At 36.7% G+C, this 26,505-nt stretch overlaps 1 protein-coding gene and 1 long non-coding RNA gene across 6 annotated transcripts in view; both read right to left on the bottom strand.

Moving 5' to 3' along the window:
* Positions 1-109: 109 nt before the first annotated feature.
* The window catches only part of LOC127868812 (protection of telomeres protein 1-like), a 28,423-nt gene continuing 2,027 nt past the window's right edge, over positions 110-26,505 (bottom strand). The window contains exons 2-13 of one of the 5 annotated variants that reach the window (XM_052410888.1): positions 26,066-26,171; positions 24,285-24,424; positions 21,352-21,495; positions 18,525-18,629; positions 17,255-17,328; positions 15,841-15,976; positions 12,317-12,959; positions 12,056-12,283; positions 11,732-11,894; positions 2,145-2,183; positions 1,382-1,473; positions 110-1,071 (exon numbers count right to left, since the gene is read on the bottom strand). In XM_052410888.1, the coding sequence (XP_052266848.1) occupies positions 773-1,071; positions 1,382-1,473; positions 2,145-2,183; positions 11,732-11,894; positions 12,056-12,283; positions 12,317-12,959; positions 15,841-15,976; positions 17,255-17,328; positions 18,525-18,629; positions 21,352-21,495; positions 24,285-24,424; positions 26,066-26,171 (2,169 nt within the window). In that variant the 3' untranslated portion in view covers positions 110-772. The remainder of the gene's footprint in view (positions 1,072-1,381; positions 1,474-2,144; positions 2,184-11,731; positions 11,895-12,055; positions 12,284-12,316; positions 12,960-15,840; positions 15,977-17,254; positions 17,329-18,524; positions 18,630-21,351; positions 21,496-24,284; positions 24,425-26,065; positions 26,172-26,505) is intronic. The other 4 variants (XM_052410889.1, XM_052410890.1, XM_052410891.1 and 1 more) reach the window with 4 other exon arrangements.
* On the bottom strand, positions 2,204-5,885 carry LOC127868813 (uncharacterized). Its single transcript, XR_008044256.1, has 3 exons — positions 4,826-5,885; positions 4,666-4,785; positions 2,204-3,194 (listed from the first exon to the last, which is right to left on the bottom strand). It is a non-coding gene; the product is annotated as an uncharacterized LOC127868813 (long non-coding RNA).

Raw genomic sequence — 26,505 nt, 5'->3', positions numbered from 1 at the left:
GGTAAATAAATGGGAAACAGTTCAAACAAATAAGAAACAATTTCAATGTACCAACAATGATAATTAATTAACCCATGTGTTCAAATGACTTTTTACGCAAACAACAAACTGTTTTGACTAATTATTTAATGATAGAGATATTTTTAAGAATTTAAAAAAATAAACAAAAGGGAAGTAATTCGTATGAGCCATGCTCTGAAAAAAGGGACTTAATGAATGCAGGTAACTTGTCGTCCCAGATAAGCCTGTGCAGTCTGCACAGAATAATCAAGCATGGCACTTTCTGGATTGATAATATTTTTTGTTTAAAGGAAGTCTAAAAAAGATAATCCAGTATAGACTGAACATGTTTTCTCTGAGAACCATTTCCGAACTTCACAGGCTAATCTGGGATGACACTTTGTGTCTTGTTCTGTGAAAGCTGGTCATAATGCATGTGCGTAAAGTGTCGTCCCAGATTAGCCTGTGCAGTCCGCACAGGCTAATCAGGGACGACACTTTCCCCCTAAACTTGATTTTCAGTAAGGAGGGACTTCCTTGAAACTAAAAATACCATAAAAGCTGAAAGTGTTGTCCCTGATTAGCCTGTGCAGACTGCACAGGCTAATCTGGGACGACACTTTACGCACATGAATTAAGCCCAGTTTTCTCAGAACAAGACACAAATGCATTAAGCCCCATTATCTCAGAATGAGGCTAATATATAAAGGCTCTTCACAAAAAAAATTCAAACATTTTGTTAACAACTTAAAATTAAGTCTGTTCCATTTGTTCACACGATAAAAGTATCAAACATTTGGTAGACTGTCCCACAGGCATTATGGAAAGACCTCAGGCATCCCTCGATCCATGGCTTATCACACAACGCTGTATTAGGCGGACAGATGCGGTTCAAATAGTCTCTAACAATCTCAATATTTGATTCTTTCCTGAGTAGATCTTCTGGTTGCATATCTTGGAAGAGTTGAACTGCATCCTCTTTCCATATGTTTGCCATCAACATTCCGGTCTCATCGGACAGAATGAATCGCAGCATGAAGATGTACTTTAAATGCGGTGGTGAATCTAGAGCTGAAACACCATGAGAAGTACTATGTTGCATGAAACACCATGAGAAGTACTATTTTTTTATGAAACACCATGAAAAACACTATGTCCCATGAAACACCAAGAGAAGTACTATGTTCCAAGAAACACCACAAGAAGTTCTATGTTCCATGAAACACCATGAGAAGTACTATGTTCCATTCCCTGTATTAAACAAATGATTCTAAGGTTAATACATAATAACATTAGAAACAAAATATATGTTAGCAAATATGTTGAGGCTATTGTTACGAATGCTTGTCATTATCTACAAGGTTGGCAGGTTTCTATATACCTGGCAGGCTGTCCTTGCCCTCAAAGCACTGGGGGCAGTTGAAGTGTGGAACATTTTGAAATGTGCTGCCGATCTGAAGGCGGGGTACAGTGCTATAAGAAACGTAAAATAGTTTTAATGAAACTGCAGAAACATTATCGCAATAGTACTTCTTGTTACTATCAGTTAGTATAATATGAAAAGAGAATTATGTCAAACAAAAAAATAATTGAATAATTAAAGCTAAGGACATAAGGTGCTCACTCTAAATAAATGCATAAATAAATGTTATCATCATTTAAAACAAATAAATAGTTCTTGTGAATCACCTTTTGTTTGAAATACAGGTTAAGCTTTTAACTGTTATAAATATTAGCCACGCTCTGTGAATACCTTGCTTAATTCATGTGAATAAAGTGTCATACCAAGTAAGCCTGTGCACAGTAGGCAGTATGCACAGTATATTCTTGGATCACACTTTCTTCTTTAAAGAAACCTGGGATGACACTTTATGCGCATGAATTAAGCCTGTTTTTTTCCCCAGAACGTGGCTCATATATATTCAGCAAACTAGGTAGAACTACCACATACTTTTCTTTATTAACCCTTTACCACTTGGAAACGTATTTTAAAGCATTGCAGTCCCTCAGAAAAATATATTAAATGAGCAGCAAACAGCATAAAACCTGAACAGACTGCGAGTTACTCGCAGGCTGTTCTGGTTTTATGCTGTTTGCACATAGCCATTTCTACTTTGGCTCTTAAGTGGGAAAGGGTAAATTACCTTCCATTCTGAATAGTGTCTTTTTCTGGATATGGACACCTTTAAAAAATAAACTCATGTTTTATATGTTTTCTGTTGAATATACAGCTTTCTTCATAAAATAAAATTTGATTGTAAATTATAAAACACATATTTTTCAATGACATGAAAATATATAAGAAAAATTGCAATATTTTTATCTTCTTGTCAAGTGTAAATGCAAGTACACTCTTAGCTAACAAGTACTTACATAAATATCCATGACAAATAAAGACAAACTATCATTAATCTACCATCATACACACATTGTGTATTTTTCCCACCAAACTTCTGAGCAAGAGTGAACAAGAGCACTCCAAAAAAAATGTGATTGACTATTCTACAGCTTTGAAAGTAAAAGATTTTCTCAAAGGTGTATTAATTGCAAATAAGATAAATTTGAAGTTGATAGCTTGATAAGTTATATAGAATAGATAAACTAACAGCTGAAAATTAATAAATTTAAACAAAAATAAATCACAACGCAGAGAAACAACTTTTTTCAATATATTTACTTAAATTAACTTAGCAAGCGCTGCACATAAACTACCTACACACAAAATTACAGCACAAACCTCCAGTAAAACAAGTTATTTAGCAAAAACTCTTTTTTTTGTAACAGTGACCTTGAACCCAAATGCAATCACTTGCTAGATCAGCCTGTAATATACCTACACATGCAATCCCTTGCTAGATAAGCCTGTTATATACCTACACATACAATCCCTTGCTAGATAACCTGTTATATACCTACACATACAATCCCTTGCTGGATCAGCCTGTTATATACCTACACATAAAATCCCTTGCTAGATCAGCCGGTTATATACCTACACATACAATCCCTTGCTGGATCAGCCTGTTATATACCTACACATACAATCCCTTGCTGGATCAGCTTGTTATATACCTACAGAAACAAATTACTTACTAGATCAGTCTGTAATATACCTACACATACAATCACTTGCTAGATCAGCCTGTCATATACCTACAGATACAAATTACTAACTAGATCAGCCTGTAATATACCTACACATGCAATCCCTTACTAGATCAGCCTGTAATATACCTACACATACAATCCCTTGCTAGATCAGCCTGTAATATACCTACAGATACAAATTACTTACTAAATCAGCCTGTAATATACCTACACATACAATCCCTTGCTAGATCAGCCTGTAATATACCTACACATACAATCACTTGCTAGATCAGCCTGTCATATACCTACACATACAATCACTTGCTAGATCAGCCTGTAATATACCTCACATACAATCCCTTGCCAGATCAGCCTGTCATATACCTACAGAAACAAATTACTTACTAGATCAGCCTGTTATATACCTACACATACAATCCCTTGCTAGATCAGCCTGTAATATACCTACAGATACAAATTACTTACTAGATCAGCCGGTTATATACAAACACATACAATACCTTGCTAGATCAGCCTGTAATATACCTACACATACAGTCCCTTGCTAGATCAGCCTGTAATATACCTACACAGGGGTTTTTTTTACTAAGAAAGTGACGCCGATATTCGGCGTCTTCCCCTACCAGAATTTTTCCCCTCAAAATACAATTTCCCCACCAAAAATATAATTTTTCACCAAAATATAATATTTTCTCTCAAAGAAATGTTTATTTTTCCTTTGAGCATTCGACAATTATCCAATTTGCACCATGTACAACGATCTTTCTCTCTCTCTCCAGATGAACACAAAAAATCTGGGAATCCCAGTTATTCTAAATATAGCTCTTAAATAACGTTATGTAAACTGGGCAACTAATCGTTATAATCATGTGACTATTTAACTGGATACCGGTCTTGCGCGAGAAGGGTGTTTCGTCAATAAATTACCAGAAACCAGTCGAATTTTCATCCGGGCTATGTGCAAGCCAAGATATAAACGTGAAAACAGAAAAAAATGTCTCACAATTGGCGTTCTTACACAAACAAAATAAAACATTCGGAATTGGAAGATACTGAACGCATCGAGGCATTTTTTAAGAAAGAATCATCGAAAACCGTTATAACCCATCAGGATTTTGAGGTAATCAACATCGAACATTGTGAAAGTGAAAGTAGACAATCGGCAGCTGCTGCTCCTTTCCCTTCCAATACTGTAGCAGATCAAGATCGTCAACCCATTCATCATGAAATTGAAATCACAAAATTGACATCGTCCCCCGGCCCCAGTACAGAAATATAGTTAAAAACATTTCCCATAATTAGATCTACACCTGCAACTTAATTAAGGACTTTGACTTTAATACGTGTTAAATGTGTTTAAGAACAAAAAGGACGGAGACAAGCCTCTTTTGATGAGTTATAGACATTGAAATGAACAGTTTTTATTTTTTCCCCTTATATGTCTCTTTCGCACTCTTTTTTCCCCTTTCACCCAGCGTCCAGCGTCTTCCCCTTTCTCTAAAAAAAACCCCTGCTACAGATACAAATTACTAACTAGATCAGCCTGTAATATACCTACACATACAATCACTTGCTAGATCAGCCTGTCATATACCTACAGATACAATTTATTGCTAGAACAGCCTGTCATATACCTACACATACAATCCCTCGCTAGATCAGCCTGTAATATACCTACACATACAATCCCTTGCTAGATCAGCCTTTAATATACCTACACAAACAATCCCTTGCTAGATCATCCTGTAATATACCTACAGATACAAATTACTTACTAGATAAGCCTGTTATATACCTACACAAACAATCCCTTGCTAGATCAGCCTGTAATATATCTACAGATACAATCCCTTGCTAGATCAGCCTGTCATATACCTACAGATACAAATTACTTACTAGATCAGCCTGTAATAAACCTACACATACACTCCCTTGCTAGATCAACCTGTAATATACCAACACATACAATCCCTTGCTAGATCAGCCTGTAATATATCTACAGATACAATCCCTTGCTAGATCAGCCTGCCATATACCTACAGATACAAATTACTTACAAGATCAGCCTGTAATATACCTACACAAACAATCCCTTGCTAGATCAGCCTGTAATATACCTACACATACAATCTCTTGCTAGATACGCCTGTTATATACCTACACATACAATCGTTTGATAGAACAGCCTGTCATATACCTACACATACAATCACTTGCTAGATCAGCCTGTAATATACCTACACATACAATCCCTTGCCAGATCAGCCTGCCATATACCTACAGAAACAAATTACTTACTAGATCAGTCTGTAATATACCTACACATACAATCACTTGCTAGATCAGACTGTCATATACCTACAGATACAAATTACTAACTAGATCAGCCTGTAATATACCTACACATACAATCCCTTACTAGATCAGCCTGTAATATACCTACATATACAATCCCTTGCTAGATCAGCCTGTAATATACCTACAGATATAAATTACTTACTAGATCAGCCTGTAATATACCTACACATACAATCCCTTGCTAGATCAGCCTGTAATATACCTACACATACAATCCCTTGCTAGATCAGCCTGTAATATACCTACAGATACAAATTACTTACTAGATCAGCCTGTAATATACCTACACATACAATCACTTGCTAGATCAGCCTGTCATATACCTACACATACAATCCCTTGCTAGATCAGCCTGTCATATACCTACACATACAATCCCTTGCTAGATCAGCCTGTAATATACCTACACATACAATCCCTTGCTAGATCAGCCTCACAGATAACACAAACAATCCCTTGCTAGATCAGCCTGAAATATATCTACAGATACAATCCCTTGCTAGATCAGCCTGTCATATACCTACACATACAATCCCTTGCTAGATCAGCCTGTCATATACCTACACAAACAATCCCTTGCTAGATCAGCCTGCCATATACCTACAGATACAAATTACTTACTAGATCAGCCTGTAATATACCTACACAAACAATCCCTTGCTAGATCAGCCTGTAATATACCTAAACATACAATCTCTTGCTAGATAAGCCTGTTATATACCTACACATACAATCCCTTGATAGATCAGCCTGTCATATACCTACACATACAATCACTTGCTAGATCAGCCTGTAATATACCTACACATACAATCCCTTGCCAGATCAGCCTGTCATATACCTACAGAAACAAATTACTTACTAGATCAGTCTGTAATATACCTACACATACAATCACTTGCTAGATCAGTCTGTCATATACCTACAGATACAAATTACTAACTAGATCAGCCTGTAATATACCTACACATACAATCCCTTACTAGATCAGCCTGTAATATACCTACACATACAATCCCTTGCTAGATCAGCCTGCTATATACCTACAGATATAAATTACTTACTAGATCAGCCTGTAATATACCTACACATACAATCCCTTGCCAGATCAGCCTGTAATATACCTACACATACAATCCCTTGCTAGATCAGCCTGTTATATACCTACAGATACAAATTACTTACTAGATCAGCCTGTAATATACCTACACATACAATCACTTGCTAGATCAGCCTGTCATACACCTACAGATACAATCCCTTGCTAGATCAGCCTGTCATATACCTACACATACAATCCCTTGCTATATCAGCCTGTCATATACCTACACATACAATCCCTTGCTAGATCAGCCTGTAATATACCTACACATACAATCCCTTGCTAGATCAGCCTGAAATATACCCACAGATACAAATTACCTACTAGATCAGCCTGTAATATACCTACAGATACAAATAACCTACTAGATCAGCCTGTAATATACCTACACAAACAATCCCTTGCTAGATCAGCCTGAAATATATCTACAGATACAATCCCTTGCTAGATCAGCCTGTCATATACCTACAGATACAAATTACTTACTAGATCAGCCCAGTCGTCGAAATTCGCACTAGCCCGACAGCAAAAAACTAGTATTTTTTCTTTCGGGCTTGTAGGAAATCCAATATTACAAGCCCGACGTGCTTGTACAATTCATTAAACAGAAAACGAGTTCCGCTTTCATTTTCAATATTTGTAAACAAAGATTTGAGCAGCTTAAATCAACAACCGCTTATGTTTTAACACACTGCACACACGTGCTGGGCAATCACTGCGCATACAGCGCATGGTTTTGTGGTTCCCGGATTGCTATTATGTACAATAAATGTTTTGCGTTGCATTTGGGACACAGAGAGTAATGGCCGAAACATTTTGTACACACCGGTCTTACTGACCTGTGTACTTACGCGAAAGGAATTGTGGGTAGCACTTCTTTTACAAGTGAAAAGCGAAAGAAGGTCAGGTAATCATACTTCTAATAATCGCTATCAGTCTGGATAGAGATTAAAAATCACATTTTAACATAATTAAATAACATTTCTTTAAACAACATTACGTTTAAAACACACAATAAAGAACGGTTTTTCTTTCATTATTAACTTTTTCATTCCTACGCAGAACCATTTTGGCGGAAGCATAATTCCCCAAACCAGGGGAATGTGATGCGTCTAAGAATAGAGGTGACAATAACGTAGTGACGTCACCATCTATGTATAGAATGATGGCCGAACAGTTGTCATTCAAGTACGTCGTTGAGGAATGCTTATCTGAGGTAACTGTGATTGACGCATTTGTCAACTGGCTTTTTGTAGAATAACCTGGCACTTAATTGCTTATATATTTTCTGGTGGTTCACTAGGTTTGCTCTCTCTTTCACATGGATAGATGGGATAAATATCTGCTAATTTTTTACCTAAACTTTATGTATATATTTATAATTGTGATTAGATTGAAATCCGTTTGTGAAATTAATTTCTTCTTATTTCAGGATCCGAAAGAGTCTGGCTCAGATGACGAGGAAGCTAACTTGGATGGTGATGAAATTAATAAGAGATTTGTATTGTATTCTAAAGATTGAATAAATGAATGCTTCTTTGGATGTTTTATGTTATGTTTATCTGCAATTTTAACAAAAATGTTTGGGCTAGTAAAATCTGACTCGGGCTTGTTCAAATTCCCATAGTACTAGCCCGACTTGCTTGTAGATTTAAATCTGAATTTCAATGACTGTCAGCCTGTAATATACCTACACATACAATCCCTTGCTAAATCAACCTGTAATATACCAACACATACAATCCCTTGCTAGATCAGCCTGTAATATATCTACAGATACAATCCCTTGCTAGATCAGCCTGTCATATATCTACAGATACAAATTACTTACTAGATCAGCCTGTAATATACCTACACAAACAATCCCTTGCTAGATCAGCCTTTAATATACCTACACATACAATCTCTTGCTAGATAAGCCTGTTATATACCTACACATACAATCCCTTGCTAGATCAGCCTGTAATATACCTACACATACAATCCCTTGCTAGATCAGCCTGAAATATACCCACAGATACAAATTACCTACTAGATCAGCCTGTAATATACCTACAGATACAAATAACCTACTAGATCAGCCTGTAATATACCTACACAAACAATCCCTTGCTAGATCAGCCTGAAATATATCTACAGATACAATCCCTTGCTAGATCAGCCTGTCATATACCTACAGATACAAATTACTTACTAGATCAGCGACAGCCTGTAATATACCTACACATACAATCCCTTGCTAAATCAACCTGTAATATACCAACACATACAATCCCTTGCTAGATCAGCCTGTAATATATCTACAGATACAATCCCTTGCTAGATCAGCCTGTCATATATCTACAGATACAAATTACTTACTAGATCAGCCTGTAATATACCTACACAAACAATCCCTTGCTAGATCAGCCTTTAATATACCTACACATACAATCTCTTGCTAGATAAGCCTGTTATATACCTACACATACAATCCCTTGCTAGATCAGCCTGTAATATACCTACACATACAATCCCTTGCTAGATCAGCCTTTAATATACCTAGACATACAATCCCTTGCTAGATAAGCCTGTTATATACCTACACATACAATCCCTTGCTAGATCAGCCTGTAATATACCTACACATACAATCCCTTGCTAGATCAGCCTGTAATATACCTACACATACAATCCCTTGCTAGATCAGCCTGTCATATATCTACACATAAAATCCATTGCTAGATCAGCCTGTGATATACCTACACATACAATCCCTTGCTAGATCAGCCTGTCATATACCTACACATACAATCCCTTGCTAGATCAGCCTGTCATATACCTTCACATACGATAAATTGCTAGATCAGCCTGTAATATACCTACACATACAATTTTCGCACAATATCTCCTGTAACGTAATGAACATTTTGGGCATTATTGAATTAATATAATAATCAAAATTTGTATCAACGCAATAAACCAAATTTCATACAATCCTCAATAGGCAGTCACGCCTGGATCAACATTTCATTAGCCTCGGGTTATCAAACGTCAAAAAGTATGTATTCGTTACATGTCCGTTGCATAGGTCATATTTACTTTGCAGTAGTTAGACATATTACTTTGCACACGGCCCATCATATTTTGCACGCGTTACCGTTTGATATATGTATTTTGTTTTTAGCAAAAAGTCAGTCTCACGCCCACAGCCGGACAGGAGAGGTCGTAATTTCTTTCTGTCGCGGGCGGGGCATGCTGCGGGTCCTTCTTGATTTTTTCAAACATTTAAAAACGTTGTGTTGAGTTGAGTTGAGTCCAGGTATCAAGGAGACGGCCGTCGATGCAGCTATCCTCTTCGACGTGGGCTCTCAGAAGTCTTTTATTACGCAGCAGCTGGCAGACCAACTACAACTTCCGGTTGATGGTACGGAAATGTTGAACATTGCGTCATTAGGTGGAAACACAATGAGAGTCCGACACGTTGATCGCAGTACAATCTACGTTAAAACAGTTACCCATTTACGACAGAAGTTTTGGGTTCCCGCAGTCCGTCAATGCGTACAAGCCACCCTTCGCCAGTGCGTCACATGCCGCCGCATTTCTGGGAGACCATATGTGGCCCCAGACCCACCCCCATTACCAAAGGCAAGAGTTCAAGATTTGGCGCCATTTACAGTGACAGGAGTGGATTTCACTGGCGCTCTTCACATTAAACAGACTACAGGAAGTGACATGAAGTCTTTGCCTAAAATTATGATTTCCGACAACGCCACATCATTCATCACAGCTTCTAGAGAGCTAATGAATCTAAGATATTCAACCTCAGTTCAAGACACACTGAGCAACCTATGAGTTGAATGGCGATTCATTCCCCAGAGAGCCCCTTGGTACGTTGGGTGGTTGCAGCGTCTTATTGGACTTACTAAGACCACCCTTAAGAAGATACTCGGACGTGCCTACATCAACCTCAAGTTATTACAAACGATCGTTACGGAATCAGGCTGTCATAAATGATCGTCCTTTGTCACACATGTCTTCCGCTATCCATGATCCGGTTCCTTTGACGCCTGCACATCTACTTTACAGTCGCCGCATTACGTCACTTCCGCATGGTGAGTCTTCTGACGTCACTGATGGACTATGGACACCAGTGAGCCATGACACTATACATGATATGGCTAAGAAGAGAGCGCACATCATTCAGCAGTTCTGGGGTTGCTGGAAGAAAGTGTACCTGACAGCCCTTCGTGAGCTACATCCTGTATCCAGATCCAACGCCCAGACGATTTGGGTCGGTGATCTCGTCCAGATACATAATGAGACATCGAGATGTGATTGGAAAATAGCTGTGGTGACTGACGTGTTGACCAGAAATGATAGACTTATTCGCGCTGCATGTGTGCGCACAAGCAATGGTCTGTCCACAAATAGACCCTATAACAAAACTATATCCACTTGAAAAGAGCGAATTGACAAGCAATACTCAGTGAAAATAGTGTGAAACGATAGAAATTGGATATTATGCTGTGACATCTAATTTGTTATTTTGTTATCTGTCGTAAGTTAATATTACTAAATATGTATTTTCTATTTTTTGCGGCTGGGAGAATGTTGTGATTTCGGGTGAACGTTCACGTTCTTGAGACGTCATCATTGTTGTTATTGTTATTTATAATTGTCAGTTGAATATTTAAAACGGTAGTAAAAGGTCGAACCTGGATTTACTTATGTTTATTTCTCACAACCGAAGTACATTTGCATTAACCATCCGATCACCGACAGAGTTTAATAAATAGAAATAAAACGCACAGAAATCTGGAATGGATTTTGTCTACGTTTATCGTGTATTGAAGACTACGTTACACTCCATTCAAACTGAAGCTATTGAGCACACACTTTTGATTTATGTTTAGCAACAGTTACTTTGAACTTTACCGAATAAGCCCTAAATGCAACAACATGCTAGGTCTGAATTTAAGATAGTGATGGAGTTTGTGGAGTCTGCACATGCTAATCAGGGATGTCATTTTCCGTCTAAACTGTATACTTGATATAAAAGAGACTTCGTATAATGAATACAACTTATAAAAGTGGAAAGTGTTGTCCCAGATTAGCCTGTGAGGACTTCCCTGTTTTCCCAGACCCAGGCAATAAATTAAAACTAACTTGGGTACCTACAGGTAATGGCAGACATGACAGTACAGTTGCAGAAATGTCTTAGCCGAGTCCGGTTTGGGGTGGAAGTCCAGCATCTTGGCTCGAACACGGAACTTGTATGGCACTGCATGGCTGAGAACTGCCGAGATCTGAGAGCAATTAACGTGGGGGTGATCCAACACAACTGCAAGGAGACATTTATATCATTCTTCATTTTGATAATTGAGCCTAATTGCATGCTTACAGACTGTATTCTTATCATAAGATTTGATTTTTGCACACAATTTTGCACCTTTGTTTTATTTCTGCTTTTATATGGGATTTGTTCATTAATAATACATGTACCTGTACTGGTTTGGACCATGCATCGTCTCTGATCGGCTTTTTTCTCATTACTATTCACCGTCATTTCAGCTCTAGCATTACTTACAGCAGCTCTCTTGAAAATATATCTTTGATTTTCGGTTGCAATGCCTTTGCCAACCTGCCTAACCTTGTCAGCACCTCTTGTGTCACCAGCTTGCCTAACCTTGTCAGCACCTCTTGTGTCACCAGCTCTAACCTTGTCAGCACCTTTTGTGTCACCAGCTCTAACCTTGTCAGCACCTCTTGTGTCACCAGCTCTAACCTTGTCAGCACCTCTTGTGTCACCAGCTCTAACCTTGTCAGCACCTCTTGTGTCACCAGCTTTTGATGATGACGCTTGAGACTCAACATACCTTATTTTGTCAGTAACCGGTTTAGTAGCTTTAGTACCATCAATCTTGTCCCCGAGTTCCAGTGAACTTGCCTCTTGTGATTGAAATGATATCACAATCACATCCTCAACCATGTTATTTTTTCCCCAATTAGACTCAACATTGTCTCTCTTCTCACTGACACTATTTTTATCTCCTTGTGCTGTGGCATGACTAAAATATTGCACATGATTGTCAACATCAGTTTCCACATCATCCCTGTCATTACTACCACTTCTATTACCCGCAACAGCTTGTGAATTGCCACTACTATTCCCCACAGCAGTCTGTGAATTGATTCCTGTGACACTGAAGCTTTCGTTATCGAGCGCCACAATTTCCTGGCGCTGTTTCAGCGAGATGAGATCGGGCAAATCAGCGGAGACCACTCTAACACACCGACCAAAAGAGTTGCCACGGTGAAGACAGAACTCAATTGCAGGCCGGTGTGAACGATTGTTGTCCTTCCATTCCGAGGCGTGGAGATTAATAAACTTAACATAGTCACCAGGCTGTAAAATTAATAAATATTATTTGTTTATTAATAATTTAATTTTAAGCAAATACAGACATAATTTTGTTATGCTTTAGCTTACAAGTTAATCATTACATACAAGACCTTTCAATTAATGTTGTCATGTTGATTTGTTTGTAATGTTAGCTTTCAACTTTGTAATAAAATAATATCAACATGTGAAAGAATGAAATAATTTTTTATTTGTTAGCTTACATGTATTTTATGATAAGACCTTTATATAAAAGGCTTTCTAATGCGTAAAACATAGTCTGTGCTTCAAAAGATTTTTAATATTTATTCTGATTTGAGTCAATTACCTTTAAGCAGCTGACCATCTGTATAGTATTCATTTAGTGTGATACAAGTATTATAAGTATATCAAAGTGAAAGATCTGGTAGAAATATATTCTTCTCATTTTCTTACAATGTATTTTTATAAGATTGCTTTTTCTTTGATTGATTCGATAGTATTGTCTGAAATATTCTAACAAATCTGTTCCAAAATAAATTAATTAAAGAAATTATAAAATGATTTTCATTATAAATGTGATTTAAAGATTGGATGTTTTTACTCATTTAATGGAATACTGTTAATTTAAAGTCTAAAACATTTAGTTGTATTGAAACTGTGACAGATCATTGTTTACTGCTTAAGAAAAGATTACAAAAAATTTCTGAAGGCAATTACAAAATGTATTGCACAATATAAGTCCATAATGTTTATTATAGCTGCCATTTTTTACATTCTACTTCTATATAAAGTTGGCCAATAAAAATGAGTAAAAGTCAATATTTTTTAAAGATTATTGAATATTCAAATATTATGGATGCGATGGTAAATCATTTCTTGGTTAGATGGTAATCAGTTACAAAACAAGAGGTGTTTGTAAAATATCTGTGCCCCCCCCCCCGTCCTAAAATTGCAGCAAATTCGTCCCTGTGACATCGACTTTAGCCCTCTTGGTTTGAAAATCATAAGCAGTTATCCTTCATCAAGACTAACCAGCATACTACTTTATATGATCCAAAGAATTCTCTAAACATTATGCAGAAACAAATTTCACAACACAGGCCCCTTGTCACTTTGGCTTTATGCCAAAAATATTGCTAGGTGTCTTAATTTCCATTCAAGTAACAATTACACCAATTTGCATGAAGGCCACAGTGTTCTGCAGTAATTGTAATCAAACATATTTCCTGCTACAAGCCATTATGACATTGACCTTTGACAACCATTGGTTTCATTATTTCCCCCAAGTTACCAGCATAACAAGTAAGATGATATGAGGTCAAAGCATTTTCTAGATGTGATAAAGAAACCCATTTCTTGATACAAGTTTAGTGACCTTGACCTTTGACCTGGTGATCTCAACATCAAAATGCATCTCCTTTTCCTCACATGTACAACCAATATATAGATCTTCATGATTAAAGGTCAGCGCTTTCTAAAAAATTTCCTGTTACACAACCATGTGACCTTAAAGCCATAATACAAATACTGAAATCGGTTTCTTTCCATTCTTAGAAGTAACCAATTTACCAATTTTCATGATTTTCTGTCAAAGCATATCTAGATATCTAGCGGATACACATTGTTTGTGACGAGCCCCATGTTACCTGTAACCATCAAACCAAAGAGCATGGTTGTAGAATAAAGTGTTCTCAATATATCTCGCGGAAAATAAATTTCAATGAACCAACAAACCTACTGACAGACCCATTGACAGACAAATGCAGAGTTATATAGGTCTTATTTTAGAAAAGGGGCAAAATGATTCAGATATGACACACACATAGATTTGATAGCAATACACACAAATAATTTTAAGTTATCATGTCCTCCAGACGAGTATCAAAAGCCCTATCCATTATAACCCTTTACCACTTAGATATGTATTTTGACGCATTTGTAGTTCCTTAGAAAGTTACATTTAATTATGTACCTTTCTTACTAAATTTAAGTTTTAAAGGCTTCATTTCCAACCCTTAGTTACTGATGAGCAGCAAACAGCATAAAACCTAAACAGACTGCGAGTTACTCGCAGGCTGTTCTAGTTTTATGCTGTTTGCACATGGACTTCTTCACTTTGCTTCTGAGAGGGAAATGGATAAACAGACAAACAAACAGTCCGCTACTGATCTTATGTTGACAGAGTAAAAAAGTATCTCCATTAGTTTCATTCACATTGATAAAGCTCCTTTTATTTATGGCAGTTGCTGATTATATTTCTCAATAATGTCTTACAAAAACATGAAATAGCAATCATATTTTCCATATGTCTCTCTATCCATTTACTTATTGTTAACAATCTACGTAATTCTTTTTGAGTTATCGCAGTATCCATTTTTTTTCAAACAGACACACGTATGGAGAGACGAAACTGAAATACTGTGCATATTCTCCATACACATAATAAAGTTTGATCAATCTAGCTTAAATACTTCTTGAGTTAACGCAGGATCCAGATTTTATTTTTTTATTTTTTTGGTAATCATAGAATCTTCAACTATAGCAACCACAGCATAACTTAAATAACATGCATATTCGGAAAATGGCAATGTATTCAGATACCATATTTCATATTTGAAGGTTGAGTACTTTTTTAATTATTGCATAATCCAGATTTTATATATCATTGATTTTGGCAACCGTAGCAAGCACAATTGTTGTCTGATGAACCAAAATGAATACGCACATTTTCCCCGTTGAGCCCTCTGTTCACATATCAAGCTATATTAACCAAACTCAAGTCCTTTTTCAGTTACCACAGGATTTTGGTTTGGACAGACAGACTGGGGACAAAGCATTAGTCCCCTTCGGTTACACAAGTAGGTGATCAATGAACCTAACAGAAACATCACATTATATGAGGTACCTTGATATGTGAGGAAGATTTGAAATGGTCATCAAACACTGAAACATCATAAATGAAGCCCCTGGCTCTCTTGTGAACCTGTTCGTCCGTCTGTGTGTCTTCAAGTTGAGAGTCGGCAGATACCTCACGAACGTTACTGAAATAGTTGAGACTTAAATTACAATCAGAAAACCATGTTGTTTCATACATGACCCACATCATGTGAAAGGTGTCTCTTGCAATTTGCGGCCAGGGAAGCTCCAGACCAAGCTGGGCATTCACACAGTCTATCCTGTCCACTAATGACACAACAAACGAGTTTAAAGCGGGCAGCATAGCTCCTGACCAGACTGGCAGCACTAGCATATAATTGTCAAACAAAAAGCAATGAAGAGAATTATATTTTGCAGTTCGAATAGAAAAAACTGTTGAATAGTATAGAATAAGACCTGTTATAAATTCATTTAAACACAAATTCTATGATAAATGCAAAGTAAAAAAAAAATTCAATGTTTAGTTTTTGTCTGCAAATAACAGCAACATTTAGTCCAGTGACATATGAATGACGTTATCTGTATCAAACTGAACAAGGCTGATACCTTAAGTACCATTCTAAGAAACAGGCAGAAGACTGAAATGCGTGTACATTTTGTATTTACTAATCAACATTAATAGTATGATTATTCATTTTTAAATTACATATTTAAATTTACTGCAATTTCAATCTGAACAAGAGCTGTGTTTGTGAAACACAATGCCCCCAATATTTGACGTTGAAGGATGACCTTGACCTTTCACCACTCAAAATGTGCAGCTCCATGAGATACACATGCATGCCAAATATCAAGTTGCTATCTTCAATATTGCAAAAGTTATGACCAAGGTTTAAGTTTTGGGACAAACACACACATACAATGACAGACAGACAGACAGACAGACAGACAGACAGACAGACAGACAGACAGACAGACAGACAGACAGACAGACAGACAGACAGACAGACAGACAGACTGGCCAAAAACAATATACCCCCTGATCATTCGATCTGGGGGCATAATTATATTTAAAGGTTTAGAACTACTCTTTTATAAGCAATTTAACAACAATGGATTGTGTACATGTCATGTTAAAATGCACGGTAACACATAGCAGTGGTGCTTATAAGTGCAATATAACCCTGCCACCAAAGGCCATGCTTTGTACTTACAAAATATTTTTTATTTTTGTTATTTTTTTTTGCTGTTTCCAACAGTATTTCTCTCAAATCACTGTGTTTTGTAAATAAACTCACACTCCTCCTTAGTAAACTGGCTGGAAAACTGCTTTTCCAGCTTTTGAAAATTAGACTGCATTAGATAGCGGACTGCTAATCTTGGATGACAATAAGCACATGCATTAAGCCAAGTTTTCCCATAACGAGACTTGAGATACTCACTATAGGCACTGTGTGGCATCCCAGACTCGTAACAAGCGTCCCACACCTGCTTCAATCACTGATGTACTAACAACCTGTGAACATAAACAAGTGTTACACAATAATTGATCTACAGTTAGTTACCTTCAGTTTAGTTATTGGTGACCATGATGATCATATTAGTATGAATCTCACCCTGAGTCTGATGATGATAAATATTGAGACAACTTTGCTCGATCCTAGATTCAGTGTTTCTTTTAAACTTTTTTGGCTATTTATATATATTTATTCAGTTCTGCTAAGATACATGTAATCAGATTTCCCCTTTGTTGGTTATCTTCATAGTGACAATTTTATTACATGGAAATAGTCTGCAAAATTATATACATGCCTATTTGCTAAGATAATAGGATTTTACCTACTTTAACCTCTTTTAACAAATATGACGTTGGTTATATTCATCTTTCACATTGAGAACAAGGGACAAAATTGTCACAAAACCAGGTTTTCAATTTGAAAAAAAAGTCTGATCAAGAGAGACAACTCAAACTGAACTGATTGTTTATAATTAGCCCCCTTTGTTTCAAAATAAATCTATTTTTAGTCATGGCGACCGTTACCTTGGCGATATTGACCTAATTCTTTCGTGCGACACACCGTCCAATGATGGTGAACAAATGTGCCAAATGATTTTATAATCTCACAATGAATGACATAGTTATGGCCCGGACAAGCTCATTTATGGCCATTTTTTACCTTTGAACTCAAAGTGTGACCTTGACCTTGGAAATATGGACGTAATTCTTTCGCCCAACACACTGTATAATGATGGTGAACAAATGTTCCAAATGATTTTAAAATCTCACAATGAACGACAAAGTTATGGCCCAGACAAGCTCATTTGGGGCCATTTTTGACCTTTGAACACAAAGTTTGACCTTGACCTTGGAGATATCGACGTAATTCTTTCTCGCGACACACCGTCTAATGATGGTGAACAAATGTGCCAAATAAATTTAAAATCTCACAATGAACGACAAAGTTATGGCCCGGACAAGCTTGTTCCGCCTGCTCGCCGACATTCGCCAATCTAATAACCAGTTTTTTCCTTCGGAAAACCTGGTTAAAAATAGCCAAATGTAATCCATGTTGACCAAATGTAAGCTTTTTGTTTAAAGAAAGATACATCTGACCAAATTTATCCCATACCATATGTAAAACATTCATTTGCAATACATAACAATTAATTTTTTTCAGAGTAGTAGCAAGTAAAGATACATGTAGCGACTACCTGGCAGTAAATATCAAAATAACATCCCGTTGCCACATCATTGAAGCTGCACAGGTTTTCTTTGAACTCATCATTCTTGCTTGCCCATGAACGCAGCTCGCGTATCTGAAGAGACAGTTTAAATGAGTTGCACTGTGGGAAAACTGGTTCAATGCAGGAGTGTAAAGTGTCGTCCCAGATTAGCCTGTGCAGTCTGCACAAGCTAAACAGGGACGACACTTTTAGCCTTAAGTTGATTTTCACAAAGAAGATGCTTCCTTAACACAAAAGATTATGAAAGGCCCAAAGCCACTCACCTGAGTTACAACACGAGCTGACCTGTTCTGTGCAGAATAAGATATCATAACAAAAAATATTCTGACAGATGTTCATAAAGAGTGAACTATAAATGAAACTTATAGAGTGCTAACAAGGTTTTACTATAGTCATGTAAGGATAACATCCCTGCCCTCTGCAGCCATGTTTTTTTAACAGACCAGAAACATTTTTAAACTCATGCAAGATATCATTAAAACAAATGTTCTGACCAAGTTTCATGATGATTGGACAATAAATGTGACTTTTAATGTATTAAGAAGTTTTTATTCAAGCCATATTAGGAGAAATGCTTCCCCCCCCCCCCCCCCTGGCGGCCTTGTTATTTTTGCAACCAACCTGAACCATTTTCAAACTCATCCAAGATATCATTGGGAAAAATCTTCTGACCAAGTTTCATGAAGTTAGCTTAATAAATGTGGCCTCTAGAGTTTTAACAAGGTTTTACTATAGCCATACAAAGCCATATAAGGAAAAATGCCCCGCCACCTGGTGGTCATGTTTTTCAAGCAACTGTAACCATTTTGGAACTCCTCCAAGAGATCATTGCCACTATTCTTCTGACAAAATTTCTTAAAGATCACACAATAAATGTGGCCTCCAAAATGAAAACAAGGCAAATGTTGATGCCACACAACGCGCAACAGACAAAAGGCGATAACAAAAAAATACCATTAAAGTGAAGTGTTGTCCCTGATAAGCCTGTGTATACTTCATCATTGAAGACACACATGCATTAAGCCTTGTTTTTCAAAAGCTTGGCTTATATTGCAATGGTAAAGAATTAATAAAGGTCACAGATTTTTGTATTTTTGACAAATACCGGTACCATTAAATGATAAATTAACAAACTGTTAAATTAGGAATAGTTTTAAAATTATAATAATAATACAGAAAAAGATTAGCAAATAAGTTGGGTGCCCTGAGTTTCCAACCCAGGACCTCTACAAACACAATCAAACTGGACACCACTACACAATGCAGACTGTTAATTTGGATCATAGTTTAAGCGTTCTGTCAATTATGTTTTGTTTTTGCTAAATTAGCCATTAAAATCATCACAAAAGCTTACTATTTTTCAATTTTTGATTGTGGATAATCAATAGATCAAAATTTACACTTTCCGCCTTAACTAGATTTTTGCTTTGAAGAGATTTCGAGAGAGATTAAAACAAAAACTACCATAAAAGAGGAAAGTTTGGCTCCAAATTAACCTGTGCAAACTGCGCAAGCTAATCTGGGATTACAATTATAGCAGTTTTCCCAAAACATGGCTCAAATTCAAACAAGTATTACCTGGCTTTTCAGGCCTTAAAACCTTTTCCTTATTAAGATGCATATGACAATACAAGATCAGAAATAAAATGAATTTTTAAGTGCAAAGTTTCAATTGTGACCCATATGTAACTCCAGACTCGTTTTTAAATGGGATAAAAAGTTGAGTATATACTAGCATATACGGACGTCACAATTAAATTGATACTATACTAAAGAGTCTATTAATATTTTAATACTGTTCTCACATGCCTCTTAATTAAAAATTTAAACATAAGGCTTATAATTCTCAATTATTGCAATTGTCACAGAGTTACAAATATTATTTTATTATTATTTGATTTTGATTGTTGATTTTAAAAGAGTACATTATATTTTCAAAGATATTGAATTGATTTCTGTTAATATGTTTGCATTTGATTTCTTTGTCTACTGAATTGCAGTAGAAGGTCATTTTGAACCACATGTTTAATTTGATATTGATTACATTGTGTTAGTTACAGTTTTGGAAGTCTTCTCATGTTAAATTCACACTCAATATGCAGACTGTATGCTGACTGTATGCTTATCAGCTCTAGCTATAAATAATGACTGTGACTAAAGATTCTTAGACTAGTAGCTAATTAATTACAGTCTTATAGAAGTAAGGATGTAAGGTACTGTACATTTGTATGTTGGATGAGAGATAGATATGATTGGTCAGTGAGTTGTGTGGGTGTGACTTGGCATTAAGGATCTGTATGATCGATGGATGAATGAGAGATATGATTGGTCAGTGAGATATGTGGGTGTGACTTGGTATTAGGGATGAAAGGGTTTCAAACGAGTGACAAGTTAGTTTATGGAGGAAGGAAGTAGAGGTCAGTAAGAGAAAAGTTAGAAAGCCAGTTACAAGTTAGAGAGACAGTTGGAAATAGGAGGATGGAATTTGTTAAATAAGATCTGATAGGAATTTAATAGAGTTTAGAAGGAATGCTTAAGAATGTAATATAGGAAGATGGAATTTGTTGAAAATAATGTGAACTATAAATGAATAAAAGAGTAAACGCAGCAAGAGAGTTGTGTTGTGCCATTAATAACAAGGGCATAGATTTCCCCCGGTCCGGTTACACAATTAATAACTGACTAATAGGAATGAGAAAATACATGTTCATGATAACAATTAACTCCAGAGTTAAATATTTGTGTGTAGTAATTTTGCAAAAGAATAATTAAGACAGAACAAGCATTCACTAACCTTGTCCTTGTCACTGTCAGTAAAGGAGTATGTGGGTGAGGAAGAGGTTTTGGGCTCAACTGGTTGCTTTTGACGCCCAGAAAACACGAGCCACGCAAAGCCCGGGCTGCTCTGACCTTGAAGGCTGTCCCGGAACATGCTCACCTCAAATGGAAAGAGGGGGACAACTCATGTAAGAAGGGGACAATAGATGTCAGGAGGGGACAATAGATGTCAGGAGGGGACAACAGATGTCAGAAAGGGACAAAAGATGTCAGGAGGGGACAATAGATGTCAGAAAGGGACAATAGATGTCAGAAAGGGACAACAGATGTCAGAAAGAGACAATAGATGTCAGAAGGGGACAATAGATGTCAGGAGGGGACAACAGATGTCAGGAGGGGACAACAGATGTCAGGATGGGACAATAGATGTCAGAAAGGGACAATAGATGTCAGGAGGGGACAACAGATGTCAGAAAGGGATAATAGATGTAAGAAGGGGACAATAGATGTCAGGAGGGGAAACAGATGTCAGGAGGGGACAACAGATGTCATGAGGGGACAACAGATGTCAGGAGGGGACAATAGATGTCAGAAGGGGACAACGGATGTCAGGAGAGGACAACAGATGTCAGAAAGGGGCAATAGATGTCAGGAGGGGACAACAGATGTCATGAGGGGACAACAGATGTCAGGAGGGGACAATTGATGTCAGGAGGGGACAATAGATGTCAGGAGGGGACAACAGATGTCAGAAAGGGACAATAGATGTCAGAAGGGGACAATAGATGTCAGGAGGGGACAACATATGTCAAGAGGGGGCAATTGATGTCAGGAGGGGACAGTATATGTCAGGAGGGGACAATAGATGTCAGAAGGGGACAACGGATGTCAGGAGGGGACAACAGATGTCAGAAAGGGGCAAAAGATGTCAGAAAGGGACAATAGATGTCAGAAAGGGACAATAGATGTCAGAAGGGGACAATAGATGTCAGGAGGGGACAATAGATGTCAGGAGGGGACAACAGATGTCAGAAAGGGACAATAGATGTAAGAAAGGGACAATAGAAGTCAGAAAGGGACAATAGTTGTCAGAAGGGAACAATAGATGTCGTGAGGGGACAACAGATGTCAGAAGGGGACAACAGATGTCAGGAGGGGACAACAGATATCAGAAAGGGACAATAGATGTCAGAAAGGGACAAAAGATGTCAGTAGGGGACAATAGATGTCAGGAGGGGACAACAGATGTCAGAAAGGGACAATGACAACAGAAAGGGGCAATTAAAGGGGCCTTTTCACGTTTTGATTCATTGACAAAATTAAAAAAAAGTTGTTTCAGATTAGCAAATTTTCGTTTTAGTTATGATATTTGTGAGGAAATAGTAATACTGAACATTTTCTATAAAATATCCATTATACAATGTATGCATCTTTTGACGATTTGAAAACCTGAAAATTATAAAGCGTTGCAACACGAAACGATTGAATAATTTGGAAAGTTCTGTTGTTGTAGTTATATTTTGTGAAACTAAGAGGATTGCTTATATAAAGTAAAAAATACATCTGCTTGAAACATGCGTACGGATGGCCTAGTGGTCTAAGCAGAAGACTTTTACTCCCGGACTCCTGGGGTCAGTGGTTTGAGCCCAGTTGAGAGTTACTTTTTTTCTGTTTTTAATTGTATTCTTGTTTTTTTACTAAGATTTTTAGATCCAATGTTCACATTTATCAATATAAAGCATTAAATGACAAACTTCAATACATGCCAAAATCTGTGAAAAGGCCCCTTTAACGTCAGAGGAAAATGGAGATACCAGTAAACGTACCCTTCCATGTGTTTTCAAAACAAACATGGTTTAACTGTCGCATTAATCTGCATGATTGGGTATTGCTTTTAAGTCCCCATAAGCAATATATTGTGCCCCTAATCAGAATTGTTCGTAATTATATTACTACCTGCACCATTTACATATTTAACTTTAGACCTCTTAGTGAAACATAGACTTTTGCGTATACCGAAATTTCAGTACCCATTGACTTTTGAGGTAGGAAGATGAGTGCTTGCCTGACACGCTGTCTCTTCATGAAGATCATTTTTGGTAAACAATTTTAAAATTGTATGATGCAAGCTAAATCGCAAGTTTTGCCTTGACCTTTGACCTCTTAGTGAGAACTTGACCTTTTAGCTATGAAGAGGGGTGCTACACGCCAAGTTCACAAGGTGAACAGTTGCTTATAATAAATTGAAAATTGTATGATAAACAACGACATATCACTTCAGACAAGCTAATTTTGACTTTGACCTCTATGTGTGACATTGACCTTTGAGTAGAAAAATGGGTTAAGACGAGACTTGACATGCCCTCTGCTTATGTTGATCATTTATATATATTATTTTCAAATAAATATATTCTAAATACCAGTGACAGGACCAAGTGCAATAAACTTCTAATTAAAGAATGGGATTTTCAAGGCTTGAGTTTGAATGCCTGCAAAGGTACAATAAGAATATGTTGGCATTGTATGCATTTTTTCTTAATGATTTCACCAATACAATATTGTAACTATACAAACATCTACTGGTAAAATGAGCAATTTAGATTTTTATTAATATCTATTTTATGGGGAAATAATAAATAAATAATAATAAGAGCATGGATTGTAGTAAAGTATATTTAAGCACAGGTTTTGAGACTACAATAAAAAAGATATTCTTGGAGCATAACATGGTCCGTGAAAAGAAACAAATACCTCCTACGAAGATAACATTTTTAAAAATCTATAAATGTTTTCGCCGATGAAAAAGCTGACAAAATGAACTCTAAACAAAGTAAAACAGTAAATCGAAAGAAAATTTTTTTGCATTCCTTATTTGGTATCCTTAGTTTAAGACAAATATGATTTAAGATTTCTGCTCCAGATACTGTTATTGCATAGAAAATTCCATACAGAGAGTCTGTGAAAGCGGACAATGTCGCCGACGTCTGGACTGGGCAACATGCTCTCCTCCTTTGCAAACAGCAGGCACTTCAGCTTGTCATCCATCCCTGTCATGCTGGAGTCTGTGATGCTGATCATTGTGCAGTAGTCTAGGGAACAAGGCACAATACTTTGGTACACTTATCAGGACACCCACACAATTCTGGTAAAAAAGATCAGTTTTGTCATTCATTTTTGTTGCTATTTGCACAAATGTGAGAGTACATTTGTATTCAAGGTTATTATAACAATTTCTCTAATGTATTGCACTGGGTCATTAATTTTTTTTCAATCCTGTTTTAAAGAGAAATTACTCACAGTGAGTGTAGTTAAACAGCCTTATGTTAATAATTCTAGTTGAATTGTAATGTATATAACAAAATGTTTGGGGCAAACCAGTTTCTACATGTACTCATAACTGAAGAACCACTTTTCCTCATTAATTTGTTTTAATTCACAAAATTACATGTATTTGCAATTTACCTTTTGCATGAAGTTGTAACTATTTGCTGTTAAATAAAAATAATAAAAAACAACTTGCTGCTAGGCAGGGCTCGACACTAACAGTGGTCCGTTGACCCGGGGTCAGTAAAAAATAGGGAGGACCAGTGAAACTAGTAATTTGGTTGATCCGTCGGACCAGTTAAAAATCCTGGCCAGCTTATTGTGAAAATTTAATACTGGTTGAAAGCCGTTTTCATCAATAAAACAACTTTATATGTTTATAATAAACCGATAATTTCATAATTATTTTATTGGCCGACTCGAGACCGGGATAAAAATAGCAACATATTGGAAATTTCAATGCTTCTAGATGCCTGAATGACAAAAACCTGTTGTCGCATCAAAAAATCGATTTGCGATTTCGCAAATGTCTCCCGAAAATGTCTCCGGACTTCGCTGTGATCGATACACAAATTAACATTAAATTCTAATTGTTCGGATCGAGAAATGAACAAAATGGTATTTATTATTTTGAAAAAGCAGCAATAATCAGCATTTTATCAATCTTAATACCATCAGAATATACTTTGTTTACCGAAAGAATTTATACTGGAGGGCGCAGAATAATGTTTTGATATTGCGGGAGAGTAAACATGCATATTTTCAAGATTACAAGTTTTCGCGATGTGGAATTTCATTCTGGGGGTGGTTGAACCTACGCCTAAAAAACCTAAAACTAATGAAGAGAAGCTTGAAGTACAGCGAAAATATGAAAGGGATATTGAGATAGTTTAGTTGATAGTATAGTTTTCTTTTTATAAATGCACAATACATTGTGGATAGTCCAGAAAGTAAGTTAAAATTTAGTTAAAATAACAGAGAAATTGTCAGACCACTTGAAATCTTGGAGGACCAGTAATTTCTGAAAGCCGGTGGTCCTTTGGGTCAGTAGGTAAAAAAAGTTAGTGTCAAGCCCTGCTAGGACCCTTACCAAAAATCATCCGCATGCCACTAGAGCCTTTTTTTATCTGAACCTCAAGGTATATTAGAAATTAGCTGAGACAGATGTAAATGCCCATAGAATTAATATAATCATTGCTTGAATATTCCCCAGCGGAATTAATTTATTTACAGTCAAATAACATCATTGGACTGCACAGGCTAATCTAGGATGACACTTTACGCACATGCATTAAACCCCCTTTTCACAGAGCGCGGCTCAATTACATTTCCTTAATTTCCAATATCAAGACAACAAGGAAATTAATACAACTAATCAATCAAGATTCTATTAAAGATGTACAAACCACTGCCCCTGCTTTTGTATGGAGGCTTGATAAACTTCACCACCCCAAAAACATCCGCCTTTGTATTGGGACGAAGTTCATTCAATGTGGTGTAACTGTATGTGACCTGAAAAAAATGGAAATGCAATAAAAACTGAACCCTTTGAATACCAAAATACAGTTCCTACCAGAAGAATTAGAAATTCAATCCCTACTTTTTGTTGCTTAACAAAACCAATCCTTGGCAAATTTTTGTGATTATCCAGATACAGACCGAGGTACAGGGCCCTCAATCCATTTTAGGGAAAGCGGGTCGCTACCCTCATGAGGGGGAATTTTCGGGGCGTTTTGCTTTTGGGGGGATTTTTTTCTTACTCTCTCATTATTACGTTTGTACATGTTTGCACTATATTCATTTCATTTTTCATAATTTAGTATGTTTGACAAGATTAAATTGAAAT

Source organism: Dreissena polymorpha, chromosome 2, assembly GCF_020536995.1.
Source record: "Dreissena polymorpha isolate Duluth1 chromosome 2, UMN_Dpol_1.0, whole genome shotgun sequence".
Lineage (NCBI taxonomy): Eukaryota > Metazoa > Mollusca > Bivalvia > Myida > Dreissenidae > Dreissena > Dreissena polymorpha.
The sequence above is the reverse complement of the archived record's forward strand: the minus strand, read 5'-3'. Positions and strand labels throughout refer to the sequence as shown.